The following is a 12,448-nucleotide window of genomic DNA, read 5'->3' as shown; positions in this document are numbered from 1 at the left end:
TCACAAGGCACCCTGATCTGCGTCCTCTTTCTTTTCTTCATGTGAATTACGGGGATTTGAGCCTTGTCAGACTCATTAAAGAAAACAATTCGGCCAGTCAGGTGAGTAATCGCTGTTCTGATATCCAGAAGCTCTTTACATTCATGAGAGACGGTAGCATCAACATTATGTACAAAATAAGTTTCAAACAATGCGAAAAAAACACACAAAATAACACAATTGGTTAGGAGCCCGTAAAATGGCAGCCATCCCCTCCGGTACCATTCTTCCAATCTTTTCCACCTGAAATTCCTCAAACATACCAGTAAATGTCATGGATGTAAGCTTGTTATGGTGCTTTGGGGTTTGGTGAGGTGTGGTTTGAGTTACATTACATTATACATTATAATCATTTAGCTGACGCTCTTATCCAGAGCGACTTACAGTAGTGAGTGCATACATTTCTTTTTTGTACTGGCCCCCCGTGGGAATCGAACCCACACCCCTGGCGTTGCACACACCATGCTGGCGTTGCAAACACCATGCTCTACCAACTGAGCCACAGGGAAGCCAGTTGCCATATTGCATCTATAAGTTATAGGCGTAATTCCCTCACACATTAGGGAAGGGAAATCATTTAACTGCTTTGTATAGGGGAGACATTTCCCCCCTGGCATTGGTTTACATATATGCTGCATGGCTCCCTAAGGTGGAGTGGGTGGAAATGAAGTTGCGTTACAGTACCTGACGAAGTGTTGTTGCAGTGACACCATCTGCTAATATCCTTGCTGAGCCTCGTCCTTCTCCTCTCTCCCCACGCCCAGATGTTGTTTGTTCTCCGGCTAGGCTTTCAGATCGCTCAGGCTATAAGAGGAATGAATAGCATAATAATTTAATACAATGAAAAAATATAGTAGGCTATATATGTTCACTTTTTTCACCAACATAAGAAAAAAACTACTGTTGATACTGTAGATGAACTCCACAAATATGTGTAAAAGCCCCATAGTTTACAGGTTGAAGGTATGACAAGTAAAACTAAATGCATGCTCTTCAACCGATCGCTGCCCGCACCTGCCCGCCCGTCTAGCATCACTACTCTGGACGGTTCTGACTTAGAATATGTGGACAACTACAAATACCTAGGTGACTGGTTAGACAGTAAACTCTCCTTCCAGACTCACATTAAGTATCTCCAATCCAAAATTAAATCTAGAATCGGCTTCCTATTTCGCAACAAAGCATCCTTCACTCATGCTGCCAAACATACCCTCATAAAAGTGACTATCCTACCGATCCTTGACTTCGACGATGTCATTTACAAAATAGCCTCCAACACTCTACTCAGCAAATTGGATGCAGTCTATCACGGTGCCATCCGTTTTGTCACCAAAGCCCAATATACTACCCACCAAAGCCCCATATACTATATTTCACTGGTCATCCTCAAAGCCAATTCCTCCTTTGGTCGCCTTTCCTTCCAGTTCTATGCTGCCAATGACCGGAACAAATTTCAAAAATCACTAAAGCTGGAGACTCATATCTCCCTTACTAACTTTAAGCATCAGCTGTCAGAGCAGCTTACAGATCATTGCACCTGTACATAGCCCATCTGTAAATAGCTATCCAACTACCTCAACCCCATATCGTTATTTTTTTTTTTAGCTCCTTTGCACGCCAGTATTTCTACTTGCACGTTCATCTTCTGCACATCTATCACTCAAGTGTTTAATTGCTAAATTATTTATTTTATTTCGCCACTATAGCCTATTTATTGCCTTACCTCCCTAATCTTACCTCATTTGCACACACTGTATATATACTTTTTTATTGTCAAATCAAATCAAATTGTATTTGTCACATACACATGGTTAGCAGATAATGCGAGTGTAGCAAAATGCTTGTGCTTCTAGTTCCGACCATGCAGTAATATCTAACAAGTAATCTAACCTAACAATTTCACAACAGCTACCTTATACACACAAGTGTAAAGGAATGAATAAGAATATGTACATAAAAATATATGAATGAGTGATGGCCGAACGGCATAGGCAAGATGCAGCAGATGGTATAGAGTACAGTATATACATATGAGATGAGTAATGTAGGGTATGTAAACATTATATGAAGTGGCATTGTTTAAAGTGGCTATTGTGTTATTGACTGTACGTTTGTTTATTCAATGTGTAACTGTGTTGTTGTTTGGTCGCACTGCTTTGCTTTATCTTGGCCAGGTCGCAGTTGTAAATGAGAACTTGTTCTCAACTGGCCTACCTGGTTAAATAAAGGTGAAATAAAATAAAAAATAAAAAATGACTACATCCCAACTCATGACATTTGGAAAAATGCCTTTAGGGAGGAATGCAGATGTGGCCATATCTTAAAATAAGAGTTGTATCTGCCAGCAAAATTAGTCTGGCAAAGGACGTTTTATCGGAAAAACATGTCTAGGTTCCAGAAAGGGTTCTCCAGCTGTCCACATAAGAGAACCCTTTTTGGTTCCAGGTAGAAATATTTTGGGTTCTATGGACAGCCGAAAAAACGTTTTAAGTTCTAGATAGCACCTTTTTTCCCTAAGAGTGTACCAACCAAACTATTTCCTGTGAAAATAACTGTGTAGAGCAGATAATAAGTTACAAGACAAATCACTGATGAATGACGCGTTTCGTAACCATAATTCATCTAATATTTGTTTTTAAAGAATATGCCTAATTTGTATGCGATTCACTCCACCTGATGTTGGCTACAGTATTTTTCCTTATTATTATTTTTTACAGCATCCATCAAAGCAACATCAAGATGCTGTTGGGCTATTCTTCATTCAGAGTTGCTCATACTTTTCTAAACTGAAGTTTTGAGAGTTTTGTTAACAGGCCTAGAAGTTCAATAACAAGCAGCACAGAGTTCAAACAAAGTCATATGAGCGTAGGCCTACCCTACTACTTTGAAAACAGATAGGCTCCCATGCTTGTGACACTATTTTCCCAAGGCTTACGTTTCGGCCATTATTATGAGCTGTTCTCCCCTCAGCAGCCTCCACTGATAGAAATACTAGGTTTAATTTTCTTTAGTCTATGTAAAATTCCCAGCATGAACATCAGTCTACTATGAGAAACACCAACTTACTCTTTAATTTGCCATTTTTAGGCTACTCTAATCTGTCAATCAGTCTAAGAGCAATGTGTTGGACTATAATTTCAGGTTCTGGAACTTTAGGCTGCCATTTTTGTTTCATTCCAAAATGGAATACATTTACATTTGAACATTATAAGGGAAACAATGTATCCAAAGCTGTTCGAAACAAGCAAACGTACGGAATACATATTAGAAACGTCCTCATTCATCCTTCTCAATCTTCAACACAGCCCTAGTAAAGTATCAACCCTGCACAAGTCAAGTCTCACCCTTACTCCTTAACCCTCACCTTGGCACTCTTTTATTCACAATAATGAGCTTTTCCAACGGCTGAAATGATAGGCTACTGTCTATAATTTTTGCCTCAATTTCATGATGTGTGGGCCTAACAAAATGTGTGCAACGATGTGTCAAATATTACATTTAATGTATAGCCTAAGCATTAGAATAAGCTGCCTCAATATTTGCAGCCATAGGTGATAATTTCTCTCTTGGAGCTGATCTTTCGTCAGTATCTAATGTTAAGGTAGGATTTGAATGGAGAACGCTGATCTGAGAGCAGCACTGCCTTTCTTTCGAACCTATTAGTTTCGAAACATGCCTTAACGACGCACTTACGGGAAACCAAGCCCTGACTATTACTTTGTATAAATGACTATTTACATTTATGTAAAACATATTGATTCTCCCATTAAAGAGGGGAGGGGCATGAATATCAACAGCTGCTTTACATTAAGCACATATCAGTTCCTGTTCCTACTCTCATAGTGAGTAAGTTGGCTGATTGAGCATTTGGAAATAAATACATTTAAACATCCAGGGTTGTCGACCCAGACTCACCTCCAATGTTTTTGACTTGTCAATGGCTACTTCCCATAAAGGGAACCTACGCCAATGTCTTTTGGATGTCGTTTTTTTTTTCCTGTCCGGACTGGACTTAATTTCCACGTTCACTGTCGGGACTCCCTAAAAACACACCACTTTGATACAAGTGACATTTCATAGCAGGTTAAGAGAGCATTTCCTCTAACCCTTTTCCTAACCTTAACCTAATTCTCCTGACCTACTACGTTCATTCTCCCAACCTGCTGCGTAAGTTCTCTTAACCTGCTACGAAAAAAGTCGTAGCTCTGTCAAAGTGGCATGTTTTTAGGGAATCTCGTCCAACCACGTTGGATTTTGGTCCAGTCCTGATCATATCTAACCAATCATAGACGTCTATGTTAGGTTCAGATTTGCTCAAATCCGGACTGGTCTTGATTTGGGCCAAACATAGACCAAATCTGAACCAATCATAGACATCTATGTTTCACAAGATTGCACAGCACCAGTACAGTACATTAGAGAAATACAGATTTTCAACATCCGGAAAATACTTTTTACATTTTCCTTTATTTATTATTTGTAAAAAAAATGTATCTTCATTTTTGTTCCCCAATACAAGACATCCACATACAAACAACAACATACAGACGCATAGGAGCGTGCCCCTATGCCTGTTTCCGGTCACAACTTGCAGACTTGTTTACGCTGCTGTGCGTTTTGTTGCCGATCTTACTTTGCTACCTGACGGTTTTTTACTTTTTCATTACCGTATATTTTTTGTTTTTCCCTCACTCAACTTTTTTCATTCAACTTTTTCACCCCGGAGGTTTTATCTGGACATGGTTCGTCAGGACTTCAAACAGCCGAAGCTAAGTAACATTAACATGATGCCTTCTAAATGCAGTCGTTGTACCTATAATATACAGGAGAACGATCGCCTTACGGCAAGGATAGCTGTGCTGCAAGCCCAGCTTCAGACGCGATCGTTAGGCAAGGGTAATTTCAGTGTAGGAAAGGATGAAACAGCGTCTGTGCCACCAGTAAGTACAGATAGTAAGGTTAGTATAAACCCCCTCGCACGGTCCCCGCAGCCGGACATCTTTCTCATGGCTTCTGGAGGGAAACGCTGTAGGAATGCTCAACCGGTGTCGCTTATTCAGCCGACAGAAACTTTCAACCGGTTCTCCCCATTAAGCGAGTCGGAGTCGGAGGCTGAAACTTCTCTGCTCTCTGCTCCTCCCGTTGTGGGGTCTGAGACGCCGACGGCTCCCACCATTAGCTCTGACAAATTGAAAACCCTAGTCATTGGCGACTCCATTACCCGCAGTATTAGACTTAAAACTAATCATCCAGCGATCATACACTGTTTACCAGGGGGCAGGGCTACCGACGTTAAGGCTAATCTAAAGACGGTGCTGGCTAAAGCTAAAACTGGCGAGTGTAGAGAGTATAGAGATATTGTTATCCACGTCGGCACCAACGATGTTAGGATGAAACAGTCAGAGGTCACCAAGCGCAACATAGCTTCAGCGTGTAAATCAGCTAGAAAGATGTGTCGGCATCGATTAATTGTCTCTGGCCCCCTCCCAGTTAGGGGGAGTGATGAGCTCTACAGCAGAGTCTCACAACTCAATCGCTGGTTGAAAACTGTTTTCTGCCCCTCCCAAAAGATAGAATTTGTAGATAATTGGCCCTCTTTCTGGGACTCACCCACAAACAGGACCAAGCCTGGCCTGTTGAGGAGTGACGGACTCCATCCTAGCTGGAGGGGTGCTCTCATCTTATCTACGAACATAGACAGGGCTCTAACTCCTCTAGCTCCACAATGAAATAGGGTGCAGGCCAGGCAGCAGGCTGTTAGCCAGCCTGCCAGCTTAGTGGAGTCTGCCACTAGCACAGTCAGCGTAGTCAGCTCAACTTTCCCCATTGAGACCGTGTCTGTGCCTCGATCTAGGTTGGGCAAAATTAAAAATGGCGGTGTTCGCTTTAGCAATCTCACTAGTATAAAGACCTCCTCCATTCCTGCCATTATTGAAAGAGATTGTGATACCTCACATCTCAAAATTGGGTTACTTAATGTTAGATCCCTCACTTCCAAGGCAGTTATAGTCAATGAACTAATCACTGATAATAATCTTGATGTGATTGGCCTGACTGAAACATGGCTTAAGCCTGATGAATTTACTGTGTTAAATGAGGCCTCACCCCTGGTTACACTAGTGACCATACCCCCCGTGCATCCGGCAAAGGCGGAGGTGTTGCTAACATTTACGATAGCAAATTTCAATTTACAAAAAAACAAAACAATGACGTTTTCGTCTTTTCAGCTTCTAGTCATGAAATCTATGCAGCCTACTCACTCACTTTTTATAGCTACTGTTTACAGGCCTCCTGGGCCATATGCAGTGTTCCTCACTGAGTTCCCTGAATTCTTATCGGATCTTGTAGTCATAGCAGATAATATTCTAATTTTTGGTGACTTTAACATTCACATGGAAAAGTCCACAGACCCACTCCAAAAGGCTTTCGGAGCCATCATCGACTCAGTGGGTTTTGTCCAACATGTCTCTGGACCTACTCACTGCCACAGTCATACTCTGGACCTAGTCTTGTCCCATGGAATAAATGTTGTGGATCTAAATGTTTTTCCTCATAATCCTGGACTATCGGACCACCATTTTATTACGTTTGCAATTGCAACAAATAATCTGCTCAGACCCCAACCAAGGAGCATTAAAAGTCGTGCTATAAATTCTCAGACAACCCAAAGATTCCTTGATGCCCTTCCAGACTGCCTCTGCCTACCCAAGGACGTCAGAGGACAAAAATCAGTTAACCACCTAACCGAGGAACTCAATTTAACCTTGCGCAATACCCTAGATGCAGTTGCACCCCTAAAAACATCTGTCATAAGAAACTAGCTCCCTGGTATACAGAAAATACACGAGCTCTGAAGCAAGCTTCCAGAAAATTGGAACGGAAATGGCGCCACACCAAACTGGAAGTCTTCCGACTAGCTTGGAAAGACAGTACCGTGCAGTATCGACGAGCCCTTACTGCTGCTCGATCATCCTATTTTTCCAACTTAACTGAGGAAAATAAGAACAATCCGAAATTTCTTTTTGATACTGTCGCAAAGCTAACTAAAAAGCAGCCTTCGCAAATGGAGGATGGCTTTCACTTCAGCAGTAATAAATTTATGAACTTCTTTGAGGAAAAGATCATGATCATTAGAAAGCAAATTACAGACTCCTCTTTAAATCTGGGTATTCCTCCAAAGCTCCATTGTCCTGAGTCTACACAACTCTGCCAGGACCTAGGATCAAGGGAGATACTAAAGTGTTTTAGTACTATATCTCTTGACGCAATGATGAAAATAATCATGGCCTCCAAACCCTCAAGCTGCATACTGGACCCTATTCCAACTAAACTACTGAAAGAGCTGCTTCCTGTGCTTGGCCCTCCTATGTTGAACATAATAAACGGCTCTCTATCCACCGGATGTGTACCAAGCTCACTAAAAGTGGCAGTAATAAAGCCTCTCTTGAAAAAGCCGAATCTTGATCCAGAAATTATAAAAAACTATCGGCCTATATCGAATCTTCCATTCCTCTCAAAAAATTTTGAAAAAGCTGTTGCACTGCAACTCACTGCCTTCCTGAAGACAAACAATGTATACGAAACGCTTCAGTCTGGTTTTAGACCCCATCATAGCACTGAGACTGCACTTGTGAAGGTGGTAAATGACCTTTTAATGACGTCAGACCGAGGCTCTGCATCTGTCCTCGTGCTCCTAGATCTTAGTGCTGCTTTTGATACCATCGATCACCACATTCTTTTGGAGAGATTGGAAACCCAAATTGGTCTACATGGACAAGTTCTGGCCTGGTTTAGATCTTATCTGTCGGAAAGATATCAGTTTGTCTCTGTGAATGGTTTGTCCTCTGACAAATCAATTGTAAATTTCGGTGTTCCTCAATGTTCCGTTTTAGGACCACTATTGTTTTCACTATATATTTTACCTCTTGGGGATGTCATTCGAAAACATAATGTTAAATTTCACTGCTATGCGGACGACACACAGCTGTACATTTCAATGAAACATGGTGAAGCCCCAAAATTGCCCTCGCTAGAAGCCTGTGTTTCAGACATAAAGAAGTGGATGGCTGCAAACTTTCTACTTTTAAACTCGGACAAAACAGAGATGCTTGTTCTAGGTCCCAAGAAACAAAGAGATCTTCTGTTGAATCTGACAATTAATCTGGATGGTTGTACAGTCGTCTCAAATAAAACTGTGAAGGACCTCGGCGTTACTCTGGACCCTGATCTCTCTTTTGAAGAACATATCAAGACTGTTTCAAGGACAGCTTTTTTCCATCTACGTAACATTGCAAAAATCAGAAATTTTCTGTCCAAAAATGACGCAGAAAAATGTATCCATGATTTTGTTACTTCTAGGCTGGACTACTGCAATGCTCTACTTTCCGGCTACCCGGATAAAGCACTAAATAAACTTCAGTTAGTGCTAAATACGGCTGCTAGAATCCTGACTAGAACCCAAAAATTTGATCATATTACTCCAGTGCTAGCCTCCCTACACTGGCTTCCTGTTAAGGCAAGGGCTGATTTCAAGGTTTTACTGCTAACCTACAAAGCATTACATGGGCTTGCTCCTACCTATCTTTCCGATTTGGTCCTGCCGTACATACCTACAAGTACGCTACGGTCACAAGACGCAGGCCTCCTAATTGTGCCTAGAATTTCTAAGCAAACGGCTGGAGGTAGGGCTTTCTCCTATAGAGCTCCATTTTTATGGAATGGTCTGCCTACCAATGTGAGAGACGCAGACTCAGTCTCAACCTTTAAGTCTTTACTGAAGACTTATCTCTTCAGTAGGTCCTATGATTAAGTATAGTCTGGCCCAGGAGTGTGAAGGTGAACGGAAAGGCTGGAGCAACGAACCGCCCTTGCTGTCTCTGCCTTGCCGGTTCCCCTCTTTCCACTGGGATTCTCTGCCTCTAACCCTTTTACAGGGGCTGAGTCACTGGCCTACTGGTGTTCTTCCATGCCGTCCATGGGAGGGGTGCGTCACTTGAGTGGGTTGAGTCACTGACGTGGTCTTCCTGTCTGGGTTGGCGCCCCCCTTGGGTTGTGCCATGGCGGAGATCGTTGTGGGCTATACTCGGCCTTGTCTTAGGACGGTAAGTTGGTGGTTGGAGACATCCCTCTAGTGGTGTGGGGGCTGTGCTTTGGCAAAGTGGGTGGGGTTATATCCTGCCTGTTTGGCCCTGTCCGGGGGTATCATCGGATGGGGCCACAGTGTCTTCTGATCCCTCCTGTCTCAGCCTCCAGTATTTATGCTGCAGTAGTTTATGTGTCGGGGGGCTAGGGTCAGTCTGTTACATCTGGAGTATTTCTCTTGTCTTATCCGGTGTCCTGTGTGTATTTAAATATGCTCTCTCTAATTCTCTCTTTCTCTCGGAGGACCTGAGCCCTAGGACCATGCCTCAGGACTACCTGGTATGATGACTCCTTGCTGTCCCCAGTCCACCTGGCCGTGCTGCTGCTCCAGTTTCAACTGTCCTGCCTGCGGCTATGGAACCCTGACCTGTTCACTGGACGTGCTTGTTGCACCCTCGACAACTACTATGATTTTACATTTTTTTACATTTTAGTCATTTAGCAGACACTCTTATCAGGAACATGTATTACAATTTCATACATTTTTTTTTTTTTTTTCCTGTGCTTGCGCCCCAGGGGGAAGGCTAATGATTATTATTGTTTGACCCTGCTGGTTTTTTATAATTTTTAACGAAGATTTTAACATCTTGACCATGTTCTGTTATAATATCCACCCTGCACAGCCAGAAGAGGACTGGCCACCCCTCATAGCCTGGTTCCTCTCTAGGTTTCTTCCTAGGTTTTTGGCCTTTCTAGGGAGTTTTTCCTAGGGAGTTTTTCCTAGCCACCGTGCTTCTTTCACATGCTTTGCTTGCTGTTTGGGGTTTTAGGCTGGGTTTCTGTACAGCACTTTGAGAATATCAGCTGATGTACGAAGGGCTATATAAAAATAAATTTGAAAATTTGATTTGAAATTTGCATACAAACATCCACAACATCACCCCTGCCCAGACCCACCTGCTCACACCTCCTTCTCCAGGGCCCGCATCATTCTCCAACACATGGCCTCAAACTGCACAATTTTGTTTCTCTCCGTCGCCCATGCACTTTAAACATTTAAATAATAAATAATTTGACCTTTCCTTTGTGTTAACGAGGGTTTATCATTTTAAGATGATTGACGAGAAAGTATCATCCAACCCACCGTGTATCTCACAGCACCCTTATATCTCATATGCCATGTCTTGAAATATGCAAACAGACGGATTCAAAGTAAATTTACATTGTAATACTTCTGACAGACATCTTTCTAACTCCACCCATAACTTTGGAACTTCATAGCGTTCCCAGAAGGCATGGAAAAATGAGTCATTGTTAGTTTTACACTTAAGGCATGGCTGCTGTTGTGCTGTAGAGTGTTAATTTTGTCTTGTGTAATACATTCTATACATTCATTTAGATTAAGAATACATTTTACTTAACTGTAATGTTGTTACTTATGTTCTTGTGCCAATATAATTTCTTTTTAAGTCTTGGTTCCAAAAAATTGAAAAGATTGTCAGTTGGATAGGCTCTCTGCACGGTTTTGTATATCTTACCTATCATATGAATATCCTTTTTTTTAATTCTATCATTGAAATAAATGTCTTCTTATTACCAAGTAATTTATGGTTTCTTTGCCTTTAGTTTTCTATGTTGACCAATTTATTGGTGAATTATGAAATGCTTTCCAAGGATTTTTCTATAGGGTTGTGTTTCTAGGGAGTGATATTGGTTCTTGCAGAATAGGTTTAATTTTCTTCCATAATGTTATTGTGTTTTTAACTATGAAGTTGTTAATATTCTTAGCGTTGTCCTTTGAAAATAGACTCTAGGGATATGTAACCATTGTTCCTCTTTAGTGCATTTAACTACTGTATACAATGCATTCAGAAAGTATTCAGACCCCTTCCTTTTTTCCACACTTTGTTACACTACAGCATTATTCTAAAATTGATTTAATTGCTATTTTTCCTCAAACCACACACAATACCCCCTAATAACAAGACAAAAACATATATTTTTTGCTAATTTATACAAAAAACAATTATGAAATATCACATTTACATAAGAATTCAGACCCTTTACTCAGTACTTTGTTGAAGTACGTTTGGCAGCGATTACAGCATCAAGTCTTCTTGGGTATGACGCTGCAAGCTTGGCACACTTGTATTTGGAGAGTTTCTCCCAGTCTTCTCTGCAGATCCTCTCAAGCTCTGTAAGGTTGGATGGGGAGCGTTGCTACACATCTATTTTCAGATCTCTCCAGAGATGTTCGATTGGGTTCAAGTCCGGGCTCTAGCTGGGCCACTCAAGGACATTCATCTACTTGTCCCAAAGTCACTCCTGCATTGTCTTTATGCTTATGGTCATTGTCCTGTTGGAAAGTGAACCACCGCCCCAGTCTGAGGTCCTGAGCGCTCTGGAACAGGTTTTCATCAAGGATCTCTCTGTACTTTGCTCCGTTCATTTTTGCCTCAATCCTGACTAGTCTCTGAGTCCCTGCCGCTGAAAAACATCCCCACAGCATGATGATGCCACCACCATGCTTCACCATAGGGATGGTGCCAGGTTTCCTCCAGACGTGACGCTTGGCATTCAGACCAAATTGTTCCATCTTGGTTTCATCAGACCAGAGAATCTTGTTTCTCATGGTCTGAGAGTCGTTAGGTGCCTTTTGGCAAACATCTAGCAGGCTGAGAAGTGGCTTCCGTCTGGCCACTCTACCATAAAGGCCTGATTGGTGGAGTGCTGCAGAGATGGTTGTCCTTCTGGAAGGTTTTCCCATCTCCACAGAGGAAGTCCAGAGCTCTGTCAGAGTGACCATTCGCTTCTTGGTCACCACCCTGACCAAAGCCCTTCTCCACGACTTGCTCAATTTGGCCAGGCAGCCAGCACTAGTAAGAGTCTTGTTTGTTCCAAACTTCTTCCATTTAAGCATGATGGAGACCACTGTGCTCTTGGGGGACCTTCAATGCTGCAGAAATGTTTTGGTACCCTTCCCCAGATCTGTGCCTCAACACAATCCTGTCTCAGAGTTCTACAGACAATTCCTTCGACCTCATGGCTTAGTTTTTGCTCTGACATGCACAGTCAACTGTGGGACCTTATAATGACCGGTGTGTGCCTTTCCAAATCATGTCCAATCAATTGAATTTACCACAGGGTGACTCCAATGAAGTTGTAAAAACATCTCAATGAAGATCAATGGAAACAGGATGCACCTGAGCTCAAATGAATACTTATGTAAATAAGGTATCTGTTTTTTATTTTTAATACATCTGCATAAATGTATAAAAAACTGTTTTTGCTTTGTCGTTATGGAGTATTGTGTGTAGATTGCTGTGGA

The 12,448-nt window shown here is 41.9% G+C and overlaps 1 protein-coding gene across 1 annotated transcript in view; it reads right to left on the bottom strand.

The window, feature by feature from the left end:
• LOC106581696 (nck-associated protein 5) overlaps positions 1–12,448 on the bottom strand; it is a 151,281-nt gene that overhangs the window by 112,030 nt on the left and 26,803 nt on the right. The window contains exon 2 of the mRNA XM_014163934.2: positions 724–843. Within this exon, the coding sequence (XP_014019409.1) occupies positions 724–752 (29 nt within the window). The 5' untranslated portion in view covers positions 753–843. The remainder of the gene's footprint in view (positions 1–723; positions 844–12,448) is intronic.

The sequence above is a fragment of the Salmo salar genome, chromosome ssa21 (genome assembly GCF_905237065.1).
Source record: "Salmo salar chromosome ssa21, Ssal_v3.1, whole genome shotgun sequence".
Lineage (NCBI taxonomy): Eukaryota > Metazoa > Chordata > Actinopteri > Salmoniformes > Salmonidae > Salmo > Salmo salar.
The sequence above is the reverse complement of the archived record's forward strand: the minus strand, read 5'-3'. Positions and strand labels throughout refer to the sequence as shown.